This window comes from Trachinotus anak, unplaced genomic scaffold, assembly GCF_046630095.1.
Source record: "Trachinotus anak isolate AG129_WGS33_773 ecotype Australia unplaced genomic scaffold, CSIRO_AGI_Tana_v1 ptg000011l, whole genome shotgun sequence".
Taxonomy (NCBI): Eukaryota; Metazoa; Chordata; class Actinopteri; order Carangiformes; family Carangidae; genus Trachinotus; species Trachinotus anak.
Window position 1 is genome coordinate 7,710,001 of NW_027273862.1, and position 22,500 is coordinate 7,732,500.

General features: G+C 42.3%; 1 protein-coding gene across 1 annotated transcript in view; it reads left to right on the forward strand.

Annotated features, from left to right (window-relative positions):
- Positions 1-22,500, forward strand: part of fto (FTO alpha-ketoglutarate dependent dioxygenase) — a 118,288-nt gene that overhangs the window by 37,320 nt on the left and 58,468 nt on the right. Inside the window, exon 8 of the mRNA XM_071488459.1 lies at positions 16,040-16,164. Coding sequence (XP_071344560.1) covers positions 16,040-16,164 — 125 coding nt within the window. The remainder of the gene's footprint in view (positions 1-16,039; positions 16,165-22,500) is intronic.

A 22,500-nucleotide genomic window follows, 5' to 3' on the forward strand; every position in this document is an offset into this window, starting at 1 on the left:
ACCTATGAGAAAAATAATACAGTGGTGAGCGCATAAATGTAGTGATTCACTTTTGTGATGAAAGACAACATTATTGCTCTGGCAAGCAATATTTACATACATGCATCGACCTGTGATATGCTGATGAAAAGCACTTTATAGATGTGACTTATAGATTTTTCTTTTGGAGGTTTTGATAGCTGTGGCTTTTCTGCAGTTAGATTAAAACACATTTCTCTAAATTACTCTGAGTTATTTAAATGATGTGGCTTCCCCTGTACATTCCTTTATTGCATATATTTTACATTATGAAGCTGGCAATTGACAGCATGGTGTAATTCAGTGAAATGCAAGTGACCTACTGTGTGCAGACGCTGTTTGCTATTTATTTATTTAGATTTTTCTGCTCTTGCCTGCAGAGTATATTTTAATACAGCATTATTTTTGTCAAATTTGATATCACCATGGGTTTTTTAAAATAACAAATATATGTCTCTTTAAATAGGGTTTATAAAATGGAACTGTGTTGTTTTATACACTGTGCTGTAGCAATAAAACAGCCTATTGTTTTATCCTGCTAAAATAGCAATACAAACAGCCAGTCTTCCTCTCTTTATTGTCATATTTAGCACACGGTGTTGTGGGATGCGCAGGGCTATGTATGCGTTTGTTAGTCTGTATGAAGAATATTGCAATGTGGGGGGGACTAGCTCCTGTTTATGGATACTGTCTCTCCCTGGGGCTCCCTCTCTGCTCCTCAGCCTGTTGTCATGCAAATGCTTATCCTTCCATTTGAATGACATTCTGATAAAATACATAAATAAATATATAAAGAATCGAAACAAAACAAGTCCACTTGCTTGCTCGCCTCTTCTGGTACCTCATGAATTCATTTGGCTCCCTGATAGAAACAAAGAGACGGGCCTCTGAGTAAACTTCAAGTGTAGGTGTATGTATGTGAAGGTACAGCGGACATATAGTTTGTGTATGAGTCAGTGTGGGGGGAGGCTGGGGGGGGCGCTTTAAATATATTTAAGGTAAAGGTTTCTGGAGGGGGGAGAAAGGACATTAACTTAAAGGTTTTACATTCCCCTGTGATCCAGGGTGCTGAATTCCGTTTAGACCGGCCTGGCTCGCAGCCTTATGTTCCCTCAGGACTCTGCTATCATGGCTATCGTACAATAGTGACATTTCCTTAAACTAGCAACAATGAATAGCTTTCGTCTGACAGACAATAGACAGAGAGTCTTGGCTTTATGCAGAATATTTTAAATACTGGTGTGGTATTTTTTATCTTCCCTTTTTTCACTGTGGGGGAGAAGCGACAGCGACGAGCCCATGAGCACATCTCCCATTTATTTATTTATTTTTTTCCTGTCCTGGGTGTGTGTCTGTGTGTGTGTGTCTGTGTGTGTGCGCACCATTGATGTTAATGTATGCACTCGGCATGACTTTAATTGATTTAGCAGCTCTGCTTGCACAGTACAGCTTTTTCCCTAATTTGTCACTTTCCTGACTTCTGTGGCTGCTCATCTCGCAACTTCAAAAGCCACGGCGGATGCAAAGAGATTTCAGTGCACTCTGTCTCTCTCTCTCTCTTTATGTTCTTTCTTTCTCTTGTTCTCTCCCTCTCTCTCGCTCCCACTATCTCGCCATATCTCTGTCTCCTTCTCACACTTTCCCCATTATTTGACAGGAGAACGAGCCTTGTAGATGGAAATCTTTTCAACACATATCAAGGAAATTAATCTACTTTCATAATAAATGGGATCCACTGAGTTGAATACATTTGTATACTTCAAGATGTACAAAACAGGAAGTGGCATCGGGGCCATGTCTTCCGCTCCTCCGTTCACCCAGCCTGTCACTCCATGTTTTCCACTGGTTTGGTCACACACACATGTATGCAGCATGCACTCTCTTTTTTTCTCATTGTGTGACAAAATTATCCTTGTCTGATTTATAACAGAGGCTGGCGTTTTCATGCATACCTGCGTGTGTATGTGCAAGGAAGTGCTGGGTGACCATTTCATCTTCCCCCCTCACTTTAATAACAACCTTTGGAAACAATCTGGGCTGTTGAGGAGGGTCACACTGCAATTGTACACAGCCTGGCCTGGTCACCATCGATAGCTGATTAGGTTATTGGCCTAGTGTGTGGAGGGTTGGGTGCTCAGGACGTGGTGGGGAGGGAGGGACGGAGGGCAGTGAGCTGTGGGGAGAGTCAGACAGAGGCAGAGGGGGAGGTAGGAAAAAAAGAGAGAAAGAGAGAGAGGTTGTGTGTGTTGGGGGTAGGAGGGTTGGGGGGTCAATGTAAATGTTATTGCTGTGTGAGCTCATTTGATCAAAGTCCTGGAAAGGTTAAGCGAATCCAATCTGGTTTTGTATGGCAGAGTGGAGACACAGGCGCTAGGGAAGAAACCCCCAGGACGGAGAATGGATTATCATATTGGCGCTGGAGTAGCAGGGGCCTCCGACGGACAGTTTACCCTGCCCGTAATGCGTTTAGACAGCAATTGGCCTTAATAACCTTTATTGACTTCAGCGGGTCAGTGCCAAGAATCTAATTATCAAAGTGTATCAATTTCATTGGAGTTTAGAGTTGCACCGCTCAAAATAATTATTTTAAGGTCGGGCAGGGGCAATTAATCCCCTCTCCACTTATTTGATGGCTTTGTAAAACATTATAAATGTTATGGTTTCTGTTGTGTGTTTCACCGTAAATAATTTCAGGGAGCAATTTTTTGTAATGTATTATTTGGAGAGCTTGCCATGCCGGGCCAGCTGAGGGAAAAAGACAGCATATTTGGAAAGCTAGGCCAGAGCTGAACCATGTTGCAGATGTTTACCAGCAGTCATTTTTCTCTCTTGCTTGCTGTTTTGCTTGCACATTCGGGCAGAGTTTTATTCCCACTTTATATGCACACATGGAACCCAGATTAATTATAAGTGTGAACTAAGCAGTAAACTGTTTAAAGACCATTTTTATTGCTCATTATGAAGCCATTTATTATCTCTTACATTAAATCACACTGTGTTTATGCAACATATTGTTTTGCATTTCAAGCTCTATACTGTGCAAATAGGCTTATACATTTATTATATCCCGATTCTTTGCGGTTCTTATGTGTATGTACAATGTGTGTATGTGGGTTTGCTTGTGTCCATGTATCTTTGTGTGTGTGTGTGTGTGTGTGTGCGTGCGTGCACGGTGTGTTCACAGTGTGACTGAAGGAAGTAAATGTGCAGCTACACAGTAGTTTATCCTTCATTGACAGTCAATACGTGCTGTTACCTGGATAGTAGCAGCTGTTTTTCCTTATCACACAACATAGACTAGAGGCCTAATCCACACATTCATTATTGCATGGCCTTGTTTACCTGCGGCTCTATATTAGCTTGCTTGCTTTGCCCTATTTAGCCAGAGCTGTATAAAAAAGAAATTACTCAAAGATTATTGTTATTATTCATTTAAAGAGGAAATATATGGCTGATAATACATTTTACATCACGCAGCAGCTTGTGTTTGGAAATATAAAATGAAAAGAAGCAGGAAGAGACAGGGAGAGAGAGGGAGAAAGAGAGAAGGGAGAAAATGTAGCAGTGCAAAGGTATTTGCAATTCTCTTTGAAGTCCCTATTCAACAGGGTAAGCTGAATTTTCGGCACTGCCTGATAGTGTTCTGCGTAAATGCTTAAAGCCCTTTAGAGAATTTTCATGGGCAGATACGCGGTGGCTTGAAGGGAGCGTTTATGTTACCTGGAGCCAATGCAGCCCGCAGCTTTGTACCTAAAGATGTACACTAGTAGTGAATGGAATCCCACAGAGGTTTGTCTATGACAGAATCTCACTGCAACATCGCTGTAAGCCAGAGCGGGGAAATAAGAGCTACGAACAGGTTTAACCCTGTCACTCCTCAGCTGGCGTCTCACACGTGCATATACGTGAACAAAGACATGGAAGGACAAAAACGCTGGCAGAGACACGCTAATAAACACAAATACTTCCACATACAATGGGAATGTTTAGAAGAAACTTTTCAGTTAACACATTGAAGTAACAGTTTGAAATGGAGAGTTTTGCTGCTGTGAATTGGACTTTTTTAGTCTCCTTTCATGGATTTATTTTGAAGCTAGACTGCAATATTTAGTTACTTGTAAATTTTAGTAGAATAAAATCTTAAATATTAGTAGAATAAAAGTGATGCATTCAGTACACTCTCTCTCTCTCTCTCACACGCACGCACACAGAGGCATGTACACTGGGCTGCCAGTCATAATTAATCCTGTTGTCATAGTTCATAGTTTACCAGTTCATTTCTTCTTGAGAAGAATTTCATGTGGAGCGGGTTCTCATTTAAAATGATTAAGGTGATTCTTCATATAAGTATTTAATTATTTCTCAATAACAGGATGTAGCTCATTGCCATGAAAGCTTAGGTGTGGAGAACTGTCACACTTTCATTCCTACAATAGACTCAGACCTGAGCAAACTTGTTTCAGGGTTTTGGATGACTGAATTTGGAATGTATTAGACTTAGCCATTATTTAATGACACAGTGTGGAAACTGCAAATTAAGCTATGCCGTTGTTTTACTGTCATTTATGAAAGAAAAACAGCTCATCAAAAAAATCCCCCTCTTTTTTTGTCTTTGTAACCATGATTGGAGTACATCTCATCTTTACAGTGAGGGTGTGGGGAGTTTTATTGACAGTGTTTTGGATAATTTATTTTGTTTGTCTGTGAATTGTGATGTTGACAGCATTTTTACTGTATCAGCAGGCTTTGCAGGCGGCTTGTCTCGTCTTCTTAGAAAACAAATGAGCACTTTACAGAGACTGATCTGCCTTATCCGCTTAGCAGCTCCCTCAATCCCTGCATTTATTTATTTACTTACTTATTTACTTACTCATTCATTTACTTACCTCTGTATGGATTTGGTTTGATTTCTCTCCGTGTACTCATGGCCACCCCCTCCTCTTCCTCTCCCTCTCTTCATCCTTGGCCCCGATCAGCAAGATAAGCCTTCAGAGGAGGAGAGATAACATCCATTAAAGTGGTAAAGAGGAATTATGGGGCAGCCCAGATTAATCACTGCTCAGCTTAATCGCATTCAGTGCGGACGGCGGGGTTGGCTGCAGGGCCCAGCTTCTTCCTGTGTCATACCAACAGAGAGAGAGATGCAAGGAAGAAGTGTGTGTATGTATGTGTGTTTGTGTGTGTGTTGAAAAGTGCCTTGATGGGGGAGAAAGTATAAAAAGATGAAAGAGAGATTTCGGAGCATCTCATAGCAAAGCCCGCCCCTCTTATAGCTGACTAGAGACATTACTACTAACCAGAGCTTGACATATAATTATTCCAGTACTTTGATCCAGGTGTAATTGTTTACTTTTGCAGGCAATCATATCAAAGTGGTGGAGTAAAAGGAATTACCACAGACACAAGGAAACACACTGATTTGTCACTAAAAACAAGAAAGTATCTTCAACTCCAGTTCAATTTATGTTTTTTTAGTGCAGTATTAATCTTATTGAATATTAAGCACATGGCCACAGCTTGTCTGTCACTGGTTCAATATGTCTCATGTTCAGAAATAGTAATATACACATTGAGATGTGCTGAGCTCTGTAAACCCGAGTGAATAAAAACAGAGCCCTCATGCTCTGAACCTTGTGTAAGCATTTTTGATAAAAATCATTTGAATCTGAATCTGGATCCTCATCAAGTCCTGGTCGAGATCCTCATTATTGTTTATCTGCATATCAACTGAAATTCATTTCACATTTATTTGTACAGCCCCTAATCACAGCCACAGTCTCCGAGGGCTTCGTATCGCCCACACATAGTGAAACAATAAATGAAACAGATTAATGAAAATGAAAACAGCCCAGCCCAACCATAGATCCTCAAAGTGAACAATAAAAAAATCCCTCCCTAAACCTAATTAGTGACAGAAACAGAGCATATCTTCTCAAGGTTCTCTCAGAGAACAAAAGGGCGACCAATTTTCAGTACATATTACAGACAGGTGTGGTAAAAAAAATGACATAAGCTCTGCGTACAACAGACAAACAAACAACACTGTGATACCAAATTGCATTTCACATATCTTCGAGAACGGTTCAAGCATGAGGTCTCCAACGTGGTGAAGAGTTGATCAATAATCAGCTTTTTGTTCAACTGTTGCAACTAGCGCAGAAAAATAGCAACCGCTTAATATGCTAGTTGCATGTACCTCTCTAATGCTTCAAAACCACCGGAGCAGTCATCATGTTGGGCTTTTAAAGTACATAAAGCCTTCTTCGAAGACAATGAGTGAGGAGAATGGGGAGATACTAATGGGAAGACAGTGTAAAATTGTTTGATTCGCTTGAAGTAACGCAAAGAAAAGAGAGATATATGGGAAAAGATTGTTGATGATAATTGTATCACTTCTTTGGGGAGGTGGAGGAGGTTGAACCGAGAAAAGAAATATGGTAGGGTGGGGTAGGGGGATATGGAGTAGCATTTACAGAGGTAAGGGGAATAGATAGATAATGGTAAAGATTTAAGTTGAGAGCGTGTGAAGGAAAGTAAACCAGAGAGAAATAAAAAGCTGAGGCTGTAGACATGGGGATGTGAGTACAGTCAGGAGGAAATACAAGTCCTGGGAGCATTCTGGGAAGTTCCATGCCTTGTTTTTTTTTTTTTTTTTTGTTTTGTTTCTTGGTCTGTGCACCTTTCAGAACAAGGCATGTACAGTGTAACGAGGATAACCCAACAGAGATCAAACCTGATATGTGTGTTTTCTGCTAAAGCAGAATTTTCCCATGTGAAGCTTGACAGGAAAATCCCATCTTTTTTTTTTACAACCTGTGTGTGTTTTTGTAGTTTTGGCCATGAATACTACTGGTTATGTTTACTCACACAGTTTCCTCATCAGTGTCACTTCTTAGATCCCAATACTGGTTATTGAATGCTATAGGACAAGAAGCACTGGTGTTAAGACAAAGCAAATATTTTTTAAAACTGGAGGCGTACACACCCAAAGCATTGGTAATAATGGTCCACTGCATTGTTAAACTGTTTGCATGCACAACTCCAGTAATTATGGTAACTCAAAGGAACCAGGAAGTTTCTGTGCAAGATCTAATTGACTTTTACAGCGGACTATTTGGGAAATAACCTTTTTTATCTCTGTTTTCACTGGACCTGTTTAAAACCTGTCTGGCCACTCACATACAAAGCTGCTCTGTCGACTCCAGTGTTTCTGTGTCCTTACATCACATGAATAAAGTTGGTGAGAAAAAAGATTTTCTATAACCAACATAAATGATGGGTGAATGGATAAAACACAGGCCGTCAAAAGAAATTTAAATACCATATAATGTTTAATGTTCAGTTCTAGAGCAGTTTATTTGCACACAGAAAATGGAACATTTTACTCATGGTCAGGTGACAGGAAATTTAGTGTTAGTGTGCAGTAGCAAACAGGAAGACAGACTCAGCTTTACACTGGTGATGCTGACAGTGGCCATCCTTCCAGGTAGTGAAATGCTTCCACCCTTCTATCCTTCCCATGCTGATAGAGCAATCTGATGGGTGGTGTTAAATGGGTGAGATGTAGGACAGTGTGATTAACGCTAGTCCTTTAGCGGGCCCTACCTTGCTCCGCTGGGAGCGCCCGATATAGCGCTCATTAATTCCTATTTGTGTGTAATGAGAGGGTCATGTTAGATGTAATAAATGGCTCTTTTATTTGGGTGAGAGCTGCAGGGCGGCATCCTCTCCTGGCTAACAGTCTCATAAACACCCTTTAGCCGCTCTCATCAGCCTCCTGGGGGGGAGGGGGTTCATGTGTGTTTAGAAACACTTGCAGACTTGAGAAACTTTAATGTATGACTTTCTATGACCAACAGATAGCCAGTAATAACACCAATGACACCATATCAGCATCATATATTAAAATACATGGTTATCCCCATGTTCAGCATTACTAGTGATAATGAACCAGAGATTATACATATTATATTTTTAAACATTTTCCTGTTGTCCAACTAGCTGGGGTTTTTTCGTTCCTTTCGTTAAGGTCAATTGAAATATTTAATTAACATTTTTTTTTTCATAATTAAAAGTACAGAAAAATCCTCAGGAGGTGTGTTCAAATGCTGATCCAAAGTATTCACACACAGCACAACAAAGCATTACAGTCGGGGGTAGGGCTGGGTATCAAACTGTGATACTTTTATGACCAGACTGAATTGGTCATCATCTGCGTCTTGGTCTGACTGAAGCTCAAACATGTAGCGGAGTCTCTCTGATGTTCCCTCGAACACTAACCATTTTGAGTCGCACTGCTCCCTTATCAGTACAGAGAGTGAGAGTTCTTCTAGTTGCCAATTTTAGTGCACAATAAACTCCTCAAAAACTCCTCAGTCTGGGGTTGACTGATGCTCAAACATGTGGCTGAGCCCCCGCTAACCGTCTTGATAGGCTGTTTCACGTGTGAAGCAGTGGTGGTGGGTGGGGCCAGAAAGCCTGATGCTGATTTTTTATTGAGGAAGTAATATTAGATGTGCTCTCACTTTCTATGTTGGAAAACCACGTTAAACTAAATATGATTACAGCAGAACTGTCCCACTGTCACTGTCCCACTGTCACTGATCCCCCCGATCCCCCCGATCCCCCTGCCCCCCTATAGAACTACTGCTCATTCCTGTTACATGCACAGTGTAAATATCTATACATTATATTTATATATTTTTTACATTGTCTATATTCTTTGCACTACATTCCCCATGTCTTTATCATTGTTGCAAATATCCCACATCTTTGTTGTACATTTTTTATCTTAATTTTATTTTAATCTTATTTTTTAACTTGTAAATTCTCCCTCTTATTTTACCCTAAGTCTATTCATGTTACTGTTTGCACCAACCACCAGCACAAATTCCTTGTATGTGGAAACATACTTGGTAATAAAACTGATTCTGATTCTGATTCTGATTCTGAATATTTTTACATAGTTTAAAACATCTCTGGAGAGGAACTTTAAAAATTAAAAGTAAAACCAAAATGTGGACCATAATGTGTATTGTAATTTTCTTTTTTATAGAAATGGATTTTGGATGTGGTGTATCCACTTTTAATACCATTTAATTAGTTAGATTAAATTGAGATACTCCACAGTGGAATTCACCTGTCAGCATACACAGTTTGTGTTGAATGTACAGTGTTAAATATAAAAACTGCTAGTGTCTGTGACTTCTTTGCCAGATTGAAGTAGACAGCATTTTATAGAGTATGTGAGTCCATAATCCCGTTATATGTCACTGCTTCATGGTGTGTGCCATTGTCTACTACTGTATAGCCATGTAGTGTGGAGAGAATATTATATATAGACATGGAAGCAGCTTATTAAACACACTCCTACTTTTAGTCACATAATGTATAGTATAGTACTTTGAATTATCAGTATGAGGACTTGAGGTAGAATGATTATCTGCAATCCTTCATGTTAAATTAAGCAAATACGTAGCTCACATAATTGAAATTTGAAATCAAACAAAATTGATGTAAAATTGTTGGTTCATGTTTATCCATAAACTCGCGGTTTGTCTGTTGCTGACACTGCCTGGACCTTATGGCCTTTACTAAAGTATATAGGGTTTTTATGGTAGTGAACCTGTAGTTTCAGAGATCTTAATCTGTCCTACTTTAGACATAGTCTTCCACTGTCGGTAATTCACATTTGATGTCAGACTAGACACACAACAGGGCTTGTTTAGTTTTCACTCCAGCAGCCTTCAACCAGACGCAAAGATTGAGAGAATCACTACACTTCAGAGTTTTTGTAGTCAATCAAAACTTTGTTAGCAGTGCATTTCAGCCCCTGCAGGCATAACAACCCCCCCCCCCCCCCCCCCCCCCCCCCGTTTCCAAACAAAACTTCTCTATGTGAGCGTGTCTAGATGGATGGAAACCCTTTTTATTGGTTTAGCATTTTTGAAGACCTGAAATATGGAACAGTGCGTGTAACACTGTAACTCTGGGGCTTAGAAAGGCTGGCTTTGGCCCCAATCAGCAAAAAGCTTTTTACTGGCAGGAGAGTGAGGTGCTGATCACAATCTGCTATCTAGCTAGAATCTAGAGTCGGTTTTCATATACTGAAAGAGAGAAAGGGAGTTTTAACAGAGCAGAAGGTGCTTTAGTGTCACGCTCATCGCAAACATCTCTGTCCAGCTCTGTCTTCATTGTCCTGAATTAGTCAAAGCGCCTCTCAAAGCTTTCTTGTGATGGATGGATGGTGTATTTTTTTGCCAGACCAGTGAGGAGTTTCTACAAGTGTGTGTGTGTGTGTGTGTGTGCATGTGTGTGTGCGTTCTGTCCCAGCCTGCTGTAGAGCTCATTCAAACTAAGAACTATGTGGTTTAGCCATTAAGGCCAACTGGATCCACACTCCTTATCATGACAGAGACAAAAGCCTTGCAAGAGACAGGCCGGTGAATTTTTATGTGATATTCGTGGGCCCACTGGACTACGACCCAACAACAGATTTTCCTTTTGTTCTAGCCACCAAAAGGGAGCACCACAAAAGCCCGTGAGTTCTGCTTCATTTGACCCTGTGGAAAGCATATGTCCTTCCATCCCGCTTGTATTCTGCTCAGAAGATGGACTGCCGTAGGGGCCATGGAAAGCATCCCTGCCCACTTGAGTGTGTTACAATGCCTTCAAACAAAATCACTTGTCAAGGGCCTTCCCTTTTTGGGAGGTTCCCCTCCACCCCCGAACCTTTTGTCACTTCAGACATGTTACTCTGATGTTTCAGACACATTTTTCTAATGTTTTACACTCCATATAATCTGCTGTGCGTAGCAAAGCCCATTTTACTGGCTGACATAATTGATGGTGCCTGCAACCTTGCAAGGGTCAATCTGGCAGAAAGGCCTTGGTTTCTATCACCACGGAGATCGCGAGAACACATCAACACACCCACACACAAATGCACACACACAGAGTAAATTTAGGGATCTCTAGATGCCCTTTTAAGAAATTTGAAGTTTCATCTGTCATCATATGAACATCTAAACTCTGAATATAATCTTTTTAGAGATCCTTTCAGATCCTTCTAAAATCTACTTTTTCTCTTCTACTTGTAAAATGTACAGGGCTGCATTTCAGCCATCATCACTAATGGTACTAATGAGTATACATAAGGAAAGTGTGAAATATGCCTGGTTTTATTATTTAAAATATCTTTATTATTATAGATTTGGAATAAAACGATGTTTTGGAGTAACTGTAAAGACGTATTGCAATAAACCTTTTTAAAAGCTGCCTTGTAGTAAGTTTCAGATAAAAGAACTGTTGCACAGGTAATTCAGAAGACACATATAAAGACACACATGCACATATAAAAAATATTTCAGAGACTTTTATTTTTATATTTATTATTAGAAGTTGCTTCCTGCATTTTCTTCCACATTTCCTCTTTGATAATATCAAAGGTTGTGGGGCCTCAAAGTCTTGAAGACAACTCTTGACTAGCATTGTTGACACCATTCACTCTTCCCCTACAGACACACACACACACACACACACACACACACGCACACACACGTTATCAACCAATCTTACATAATGGAAACTGAGCAAATTTAATTTCAGATATGCCTCAATTTTGAGCCATCTGTAATGATGTGACAGCAGGCAGACGGCAGGGGAAAAAACACACACACACACACACACACACACACACACACACACACACACACACACACACTTTATGACTTAAAGTGTGATGTCACAGAAAAGTGAATGTGGTCTGGGCTTATTTCTTCCTGGACTAATATAATTTTTCCACTGGTGGAGAGTCCCCCCACCCCCTCAAGAGCAAAGTAACTCAGCGGTGGCATGCAGCAAACACACACAGATCCCTTGTCCAGACTGGAACTGGTCCTGGCAGGATCACAGCTCCCCCGTTGTTTATATCAGTGAGCAGAAGCTATCCATTACCCCGAGCAAGGTGCCTGATGCCTTTTTCCACCAGCGGTCAAAGTGATATTGGTTTCTTGTATTAGAGGGGAGAGGGGGATGGAGACAGCTATGAGTCTGCCAAACTCCCACTCCTAAGGCCTATGAAATCAGATGTCAGAGCAGCTGAGCTTTAGCTGTGGCAAACGTCAGTGGAGCGTCTGGAGATGTGGAAAAAAGGGTCCAACCAGCTTGAGATATATTGCAAATGTGCTAGCCATGTAGGTGGTCAAGAGGAAGTCAAGTTAGCGGTGTGTTCGACAAGTTATGCATCATTCATTTTACAAATCTCTTGTAATTGCTATGGTCTGAAAAAGTGGCTCTCTGTTCAGGATATTAGGGGATTTACTGAAATTATTCAACTGCTGTTATTCTCAGGTGTTAATCTGTCTTTTAGCTGATGGCTAAAATGAAAACCAGCAGAGCTCTGAGTCATTCACCTGCTAACCAAATTGAATTGAGTTTGGAGATTACCATCATAAATAAAACAGAAACATTTTCTTTTAAGTATTAAATCTCAAATTGCATTTAGGTTAAGTTTAGGTTTTACAAACAATATCTGTACTGCATAGCAAAGCCAGTTTGGATTTAGACTTTCATATCACACAATTGGTTCTTTGCCAGAAGGTGAACAGCCTCTTCTGCAGCTGAAAGGTATTTTTTTTTCCAAAACGCGACTAACTCACTGTAGAGTAGGTCAGGCTTGATTGGATTGGCTCCTTAATGCAGTAAATGTAATTAACAGTAACTCTGAACTAGTTTTTAAGTTCTTGCAGGCTGCTTCTATGAGTTAAAGGCCCCAGTGGTGGCTCAACAGTCACAAACAGTAGAATGGATTATGAGTTGGGGCCACGCCTGCCTCCATATGGCCACACAGACGTGTTGGCACACAGAAAGACAGGGGAGTCTGCTGGCCTGTTACTGGGCCTGTTACACGTGCTAGTGGCAGGGAGACAGTTGTGGAGGTTGCCAGTCTGACAGACAGAGGTGCACTTTCTGTAGCAAGGGAGGCACCATGGTGCCAAATTAGTGTAACATCAGCCACCCGCCAAAACCTGGGGAGTGTTTGGTGTGACTTTGTTTACCACCTATTTTTTTAGGGAACCATCCATCATTTGATCTATTCTGGTCCAGAAATCACACCTGTCAGCTGAAATAGTTAATAAGGGAGGTCCATTTGTAAGCCTTTGTGGTCTGCAGATGTAAAAGGTTTCCTATATAAGCGAGTGCCAGTGAGCTTAAGAGTACTCTGGGTCCCCTGAAAGTGCTGGTCTAAAGTCAGCTAAGACATTTCATGGGGTGTTAACAGTTTCTCAGACGCCCTGGTGGTCAGCTAGTAGCTCTGTTTTATGGAGTGTAAACCTTCAGTTCTGCATGCATCTTTTTTTAACCCTCCTCCCTTTGAGCAGCTTCTTTGCTGTTATGTGACCTGTGACAGCTATTATGGGAAGTTTTAAGGGATGGATGCCATGTTGCACTGTGTGCTGCAACTATCTCCCCTTCTATTATTCTGTGTTGAATGAGTGACATGTTGTTATGTGATAGAATAGACATATGCTTGTTGGTTTTAAGATACAGTCCTGGCTTGAGGTGTTAGTGAGCTGCCCCAGGCTGCCCTCCAGCCAGCCTTCGCTTGGAACCCTATCATCACTCCAGCTCTCCACCAACCAGACTATCACCTAAGCCTAGTTGTGTGTTTGTTTACCTACCCTGCTTCTGCACAGGGCCGGAAATGTTTATGCCTATCTGTAGTAAAATAGACAAGGTGGGAGTTTGGGGTCTGGGGACCAGGGATGGGGGGTACCCATGTCCTCCTTGTCCTCTCGTTCACCTTAGGATGTGGCCTGGGTCAGAGGGACATCTGTGGTCAGTATCAGGCTGAGAGAGGTGAAGGCTGAGGACAGCTACTGTCATCAAGGGGTAAATAGGAGGAATGAAGGGAATGATTGGTGCTAACATAGACCCAAAGACAAAGGGCTGTGGTGTGACCGTAGCTGATTGAGGCCAGGCTTGACCAGTAAACAACCAGTGGGGTGTCTAAATGGCCTGGGGATCAGCCTGGGGCTAAACCTGAAGGCCTCTCTCAGCACCGGGTCTTCTAAACACAAGATCATACACACAGACGCTGGCACACAAACACACGTGCATAGGAGGTTTGGGAACACACATTCACCACATGCACATTCATCATCAGAGGCACCCCTATCCTCCCAAAAATTACCCGAGAACAAACATCAAAAGATGCTTTTGCATACACATCTACAAATGTACACACACATTCCCCCAAAGCACAAGCTGTCACCTGTGTGTTTAATGGAAGAGGTGGTGAGCAGATTTCAGTGTGTTGGCAGGTGTTAGGATCTATTTTGGTGACTTCCGTCATCATCACTTAGTTGGGACAAAAAGCTTGTTGATGGATTTTGGTCATCAGTTTATCAGCTCTAACACAAAACAAGGTGATGATGTTTGACAATGATTGTCTATTTTTGTATTTGGCGAATCATTGGCTGCTTTTTAATTTTGTTGCAGCACAGTTAAGGCTCACTGGACTGCGCTCTCTTTCCTCACCGCTTGTTCTGTGCCCAGACCAGCTTTGGGAAGAGCTGAAGCAAACGCACATCAGGGCAGGTTTCAGATCAACTACAAATCACTTGCTCTTCAGCTTCAACCATTGAAACTGTGCTACATGGCCAGCATGGCAATATGATATCTACCAGCTGAGATGGTGATACAGTTTGAATGCACTTTCTGGCACTTTCTTAGCCTGTCACTCATCCCAGGAGGACGGGCTTTGATCCAAACTGAAATGTACAGTTTCCATAGGCGGTACAGCTGGCCCTGCTTGCTCCTGGTCAACGTAATCTTTGGTGTCTCCTCAGAGTCAGGTGTAATCAGTCACACTCCGCCACATGTTTTGACACCTGTCCTGTGTGGTGTGGAGGAAGTAAGCATATTACTCTGTCGGCAAATCACACTCCTCTCCTTCGGAAACACACACACAGACAATCAAACCTATCTTCACATGAATTAAGACAGACAGGTGGATTGTCAGTAAGGGATTAAAAAAGAGGGAGAGGAGAAGGAATGAAGGTTCCTTTACATTGTGGGGTTTTTTTTTAAAAGAGGGTTGGATGACTGGGGAGGCGAATGACTGTTAATGGGAAGAAATGAACACGCTTGACTGGTGGATGTGACAGGAAGAGACTGTTCTTAACAAGACGTCAGAGTCAGTCAGAGTTACAGATCCATCACATCTCAGAGGCTAGGAAAAGGAGGGGGACATATAAGGTATATTCAGAGAGGGAGAGAGTTTGTGAAGGGTAGAGAAGAGGAGGGAGACGGTAAGGGGAAGGAGGGATTTGAGTGTGGCTGACAGCATTGCATTTAATTTGGGCTGCCAGATCCTTTTTCATTTGACTCCCTCTCAACCAGCTTAGAGGCTGCGGAGGACTTGGAGGCGAAGGTTTGCCAGGATGTCTCAGATTAGCACTGATGTGCCACGTCACACTTTAAGCCGGCCTGTAATTCATGTTGAACAGGGGGATACTCACACATTACACTGTGCTGTGCAGGACGTGATTAATTGACTCACACTCTAATATTGGGTGTAATTTGCCCATCCTCTGATGTGAAACTGACTTTATACTAGACTTACTGTATGTCGCCGTCCCAGGGATGTTATAATGGAGTCTTGGCTCAGAGCTGTGTAATTTCTAAACTGAGCATAGAAGCTGAAGGATGGAGGGAATTGCTTCAGGTTGTCTTTCCGCTCAGTTCCACACAGTTTAATATTTAGGAGAAGATTTCATAGAGCCAAGTAGTATTGATGTGTCTTACTCAAGTATGTAGTGGGAGGTGGAACAACCAAAATCATTTTAGCCACTGTTTTAAGGAGTCATTTTCTTTTGTATCGCAAGTGGAAGTTACAGTTTGAGTTTATCAGAATGTCGTGTTTTTCTCGCAGTCAAGGTCATAGTGTCATTTACACATCTTTTCAATTTAGTTCTACATGATGCATCTATTTTCTACTTCTGCTTGTCTTTTTCAGACCATGCTCTTCCTGGCTACAGTGGAGGAGGAGGGCAGAGCAGCGGAGGGACGGAGGGAGATGGCAGAAATCCTGCTATCTGCATTGACAGACAGACACCAGCAAAGACAGACATGGAGAGACAGGTAACACAGCGTACCGCCAACTTTGTTCCCTCTATTGGACTCTGAAAGATAAATCTCTTACAGATGTGTGAGACAGGTAAAGTGAGAGACTCTGAAGCATGAGCACAGTCTCATATTCAAAATGGAAACAGCATCACACATGAATAAAGTTTCCCTCCAGTTTGGAAATGAGTTACACTGCTCAATTTATAAAATCTTATATAAGATTGATCTGTTCTTTGCACAAATACATGTATTTATACATTTTGCTGTGGGCTGCTCAGAATCTTATATCTGTATGTTTCTACTTTAGTTGCCATGATTCGCCTTAAACAAGGTAATAGAATATAAGCAGCATGAAGAATGATTGGCCTTTGAGTTGCTGCATGTACCATCAAATCTAATGGTGATTATTAACCCTTTCAGTTAATGAAGCTGACAGACTCACAACCAGTGAATAACAGACACAAAATGGTAATGTGCAGCAACATGTACTCAAAGTAAATTGTACTCAGGAGTGAAGGGTCAACACCTAGAATGTGAATAGATTACATACATGGGCCTCAATAACCAATAAATAACAAAGGCAAATATTTAGTGAACTCTCTACAGGCTCTTCCCACATTAAGGAGAATGTGACACAACCAAACTTTGATGTACACATGTTGCTTGCATAGCCATAACAAGGACAGGTAACATCCAAATGTGATTGTTGGTTTTACTCTTAAGTACCAGAGCTATTGTGCAAATAATAGTGAGTCAGACCCACTGGTTTTTGTGCAAGCCTTACTAAAACAGTGGGGACTGATGGGGCTAATAGCTGTGATCACATCAAGAAACAAAACAATCAGGAATCATCACATTAGTCCTGCTTTCAATCAGTGCGCTTTGACAGTGATTCCGTCTAAGGAGCAGATGTGAATTCCACAGATATACAGTGGTGTAGTTTGTGGTCCTTAGGCCTGGCAGCTATCACAGCTATCACAACGACACGTGTGTCTTGGATAAGCCCAGTCACTTCCTTCCTTCCAGATAAAGGTAGAGAGCGCAGGGATTAGGACACTGACCATTCATTCAGATAAAGAAGGGCCTCACACACTGCGCTGTGTTATTTTAGCTGTTCAGTCTCTTAGTCGCTCTTCCCTTCAGCACCAGAGAGCACACACACAAATACTGGCATGCATGTAAACACTAGACTTGCATATGTTTCACTGCTTATTCTCTCTATCGACAGATTTGACCTCAGTGTGACACACGCACACACAAACACACACACACACACACTGTGGACCAGACATGATCTAGAGCCAAGAGAAAGCAGAAGTGCCAGAGGCAGAATCCACAGACAAGAAATTCCTGAAAGCAACATCTTTCTTTAGAGAAATATTGTGTTAACTTCCTGCAGTGTTGCCGCCCTCATCTTCCCATGGCGCCCCTCGGTAATGAGTTGTCCCCTCTAGTTGACCCTTAGCTGTGCCCCATCCAGATGAGCCTTGTAAACAGGCTGTTTCCACACACCTTGCTTTGCTGTGTTGACGACCACCGCCTCACAACTCTGATGTAGGGCCTGCACTGATAGTGCATTCCAGCCGCAGGTGCTGAAAGCTAGAAACCATCTCGCCACACACACAGACACACAAACACACCCCTAAACCGAACATCAGCACCGTCCTCCGCCATCCCTGTTCCCCCACCACCCACAATGCAATGTTACCACCTACTAACCATGTCTAACCCTAGACTCTGCTCAGCCCACCCTAAAGCTCCTGACAACTAGTATCACAGACCAGGACAGGAAATGCTCAGTCCGCAGACAGACGTTTACTCTATCAGCAGTGAAAGACTGATTAGATTAGTTTTGGTAAAGGGCAAGCATCCCACACAATATGTTTGAACTCCAGCTGCTCCTGATACCTACTCTCACATTTACACATATTTGATGTGTGTAAAAGGTTACACACATTGAATGCGTGCCCCTAACCTCTGCCGCACCCACTTACTAAAAAGCCAGAGGTCACCCTGTCAAGTGGCTGTCAACAGATAGCATTTACACAAACCTAAACACATGGCTGTGTGCAATGTTAAGTGGGACGTACTGGTAGAGATTAGAGATTTGTGTGATGAGAGCTAAGGGTTGCTTTGCTTGTTCTTAGTGGAGAAAGAAAAACTTTGTATTTCTTTATTTATACTACTTAGAGGCAAAGTCATTGTTTGGAATTTAAGATACAGTATATTACAGAGTCAGAAACACAGTGAGTGAATTTAGTTCACTTCAATCAGAAGTATTCAAACCTTTGTTTATTTTCATAAAAGCATGCACCAAAATAGGACCTCTGAAATTAATTTGCTGATTCATTTTGCTGCTTTTTTTTCATCGGGCTTCCTAATTAGGTTTCCACACAATATGCAACAGGCAAGCTTTTATCGTAATACTGCCTTTTGTTTCCATGGTTTCCATTCAGCACATAATGCTTGCAAAAGACTGGAAAAAAGCAAAAAAAAGCAAAAAAGAAAAGCATGATTGATGACTCTTGCGAGAGGCACATAAACATAAACAACCAGCATTGATTGATTAAGTTTCTCGCTGACTTTTGTTTCTCAAACACCAGTTAAAGCAGCACTCTGTGCTGGAACATGGGCCTGCTAGCTGCCATTTTCTGCCTCCAGGGCATTTTTAGCACTAGGTAGAATGAAGGAAAGAGGAATTGGACCCGGTGACCAGCGGTTCTTCACAAGTGACTTATGGGCACTCAGAGTGAGTAATGCCGCTGCTCGCCCCGCTAGCAGATGCAGTCCATTCATTCACTCTGAGCCAACAAAGTTATGAGAGCTTTTTTATTCTTATGAGCTTTTCTGGTAACTGGGTTTTCCCGATGCACATGGTGAATTCTTTGATAGATGCTGCCCTCCGTGTCCCATTGGTAAATGTCCCGTGAGTACCCTGGAAATAGATGGATCATTATGTGGGTGGATGAGTGTACCGTAGCAGAGAAGTTGAGTATGCCACACAGGAAGTGCAGATTGAAGAGCAAGGCACAACCTCCAGAGAGCAAGCCTATTAGGATAGGAAACAATACATCCTGTGGCACTAGAACTATAGCATTCAAACATTTTGTACAGGAATTGTTAGGTTTTAATACATATACCTTGTTTAATATATTCACAATAATTTTCTGTAGTTTTGTTTCCAAAAGTGCTATATTTGAAGTTACTAACAGTAGTTCCTTGGTGTGATGCTACCTTGAATCTCCATGCTTACAGTATGTCTACCTCTGAACCTCCTGGATGCTGGATGAGGTGACCTCATGCTGACCCTCCGGAGCCTAGAGGTCACTGCTCTGACCAACAGAAAGAAAAAAAAAAAGCTCTGTCACAGCCAATGAGTAAACTCTGAATTGAACAGCTGTGAGTTTTGTACTGACCATGCAAACTGCTGTAGGCTTTGTAAGGTCATTATATGATAATGAAAATCATTACAGAATTACATGGGGGTTTAGGACATGAGAGCAGCGGGGAGGGGAGGGGAGGGCCACATTGGGTTTGATAAATGGACTGTGAAGGTGCCCATCTGGCCCTCTCTATGGCTTTTTCTTCCTGCTCTTTTATCCACTCTTGTCCTTTACTACCCCTCTTTCATTCCCCTCCTCTGTTCTCCAGCGGGCCAGTGTAAAGCGAGCAGGCCTGTAGTGAAAGATTAACAGAGTGCAAACCCAGCTCACCTCTGTGGAGGAGAAAAAGGAGGCGAGACAGGCGGAGGTGTTTATGACCCAAAGCAGGGTTTGTGCCTGACTTGGCAAACCCTGTCCTCCCATTTCTGTGTGGGCTGGTAGGAGAGTAGGCAGCCACTGACCTTTGGCATCAGAAACAGTTGGAGAGCTCAGGATGTGTGGATCGCTGTAGTTTGGAGGCACTTATGTGTTTATTTTTTTAATAGGCTTGTGTGGTAATACATAACAAGGTTTCAAATAGTCCTCCTCAGTCAAACAAGTTTGTTAGAGAGAGTTAAAGAGTTAAACTGCTGCTAAATTGCAGTATTTTGGGTTTGTACCAGCAAATTCTGGCGACAGTGGAGTGATATTGGACAGCACAAATAAAGTTGTGCAAAGGCTTTTTCTCTTTCTTTGCAGGGATGACAAGTTGTAAGGCATGGTATTTTCAGATTGTTTTCAGAGTTCATTACAAGGATTCCATCTAGTTCCTCTTATTTCCTTTTAGTTTTAACATTTGTTTATATTTTGTCTTATTTTAGGAAACTGAAATTTTTCATTTAAAATGGCAACCATTTCAAATTTTTGATTAATTATCAGCAAATGTCCTTTTATTATCTAATTCAGTTCCAGTCACTCTTTGGCAAGATGAAGTTGACCTTCACTGCACAGGTTACTATAATAGCTGTGCACTCAGAATCTATGGCGTAGTACATCTGTTGCCTGTGTTTATTACTTTTCTTCAAGTTGTTGAGAGTTAGTGAGGTCTTTATCCCAAGACAAAGGCAACATCAGCTGACATGGGAAGCCGAGCCAAAGGACAGAGAAGGAGGTCCACGTGTCCACAGCTGCACTCATCACTCAGCTGTCCAGCTTGACCCATGACCCCGTAGGTCCGTCTCCCAGCCTCCATCAGCTTTATGTTTCCTGCCATTGTCATCCTCTCTTGTCCTCACCTGGACAGAGCTCTGCTACTCAAAGGGCCCAGTCTGTCATCAAAACCAAGGGTCACCAGGGGCCAGAAGGGGCCATGGAGCTGAGGTTGAAGCTGTGCCCAACCAGGGATGACCCCAGCAATGTTGTCAGCTACCAGTTGCACCCCTGTGGAGACGCATAGTGACACAGATAAAGGAGGAGAGAGACCTTCGTTGGCTGGCACTTCATTCCAGGAGTTGTGACATTTCTTTTGTGTTGTCCCTGACTGACCCCACCCCAATTCTTGCAGTGGGGTGGGGCAAGGAGTTTGGAGACAATGGAGGGCCCCTGTCCCAGATGGGATTTGGAAAGATTGTCAGTGTCGCATCCACAATAAAGATAGACAGACAGCCTTGTCTAATGTGTTACTTTAAGTGTTAGAAATGGACGCGCCATATTGCAGGGATTGCTCTCCTGCCATTGACAACTTACTCTCTTTTAAGGGTTTGCTGGGTACAGGTTCCCATAGATCTGTAGCTAAGCTGTCATCTGTTCAGCTGTCATTGCACAAGTGACAGGGAGTAGTTTGTGAAATTTTACAATTTAGGGAGTGTTTTATTTCCTGACTTCCTCTCACTGTGTGGAATCTGACTGGCTATCATGTGGCTGGGTTTGGGAAACAGGGTTTGTGGAGTTCAGTAAAGAGAAGGTGGCATCAAGCTGTTAATAAGTAGGTTTAATTAGTAAGGGTGAGCTGGCATCACAAACCAAAGTTGTGGTTGGCGGCAGGTCGGTCCGGGCATGTTGTCAAGCAGGTCTGTGTGATGTAAGTTGCAACTCGAGGTGACAGGTTAATCAGATCTCCCAGATAGCAGCCCTGCATTTGCCTCTACATCACCCCCAAAACAGCAGTCCTGTTTTGCAAGCAGATCAGACAGAGCTAGCTCAGTCTGTTTTCCTTGGCATCAGTTGCAAGCCAAAAGTTTTGCTGGCTGCGGCCTTGCTTCTTTTTACCTCAGGGGTTTGTTCGCTGTGATGGTGGGCAAACACCTGTGTGTGGTGCGAGGAATTCTCAACCCACAACCAACTTATCTGTCTCTGTTGTCTGTGTGTCTTTTTCTTTGTACCACCTACTTTCGCCGTCATGCATCGCTGTGTTTACTTGGTTCAGGGCACTGGAGGAGAAAACAAATAAGGACATGTCATCTGTCTCTTTCATCGCCGGCCAGCCTGTAATTAGCGCAAGCGCAGTGGTTAGCCTGAGACGCTGTCGTCTAATTTGTCTGTCTTTATCTAAAACATGTCTGTGTGGTCCTGTAGACTGGTTACATGCGTGCAGCGAGATCGCCTGTGCCCTGGGTGTTTGTGAGGTGTATGTTTGTGTGTGCTCGATTGTAAATTATGAATTCTTCTCTCATGCACCCGCCCCTGTTTAGCAATCACTCAGTTATGCATGACATGTCCTGACCTCAGCAGAACCCCACAGCTGCTGTTGCCGTAGTAATCGGCCTCTCATCCTATGTAGCTCCCCGACTGGAAAGTACATCAGAGTGTGTCTTATTCTTGCAGGAATATGTTGTGAACAAGATGACTGATGATGCAATTTTTTTTTTTACCTTCTACTCACTGTACAAACAAGTTCTACTTGTGTAAATATGCACTTACGTCTATCTTTCCTGGCTCAGTACGTAGCTGTTTAAGTTCATGCTTTCTCTCGTTCTGTGGTTGGGTGTGG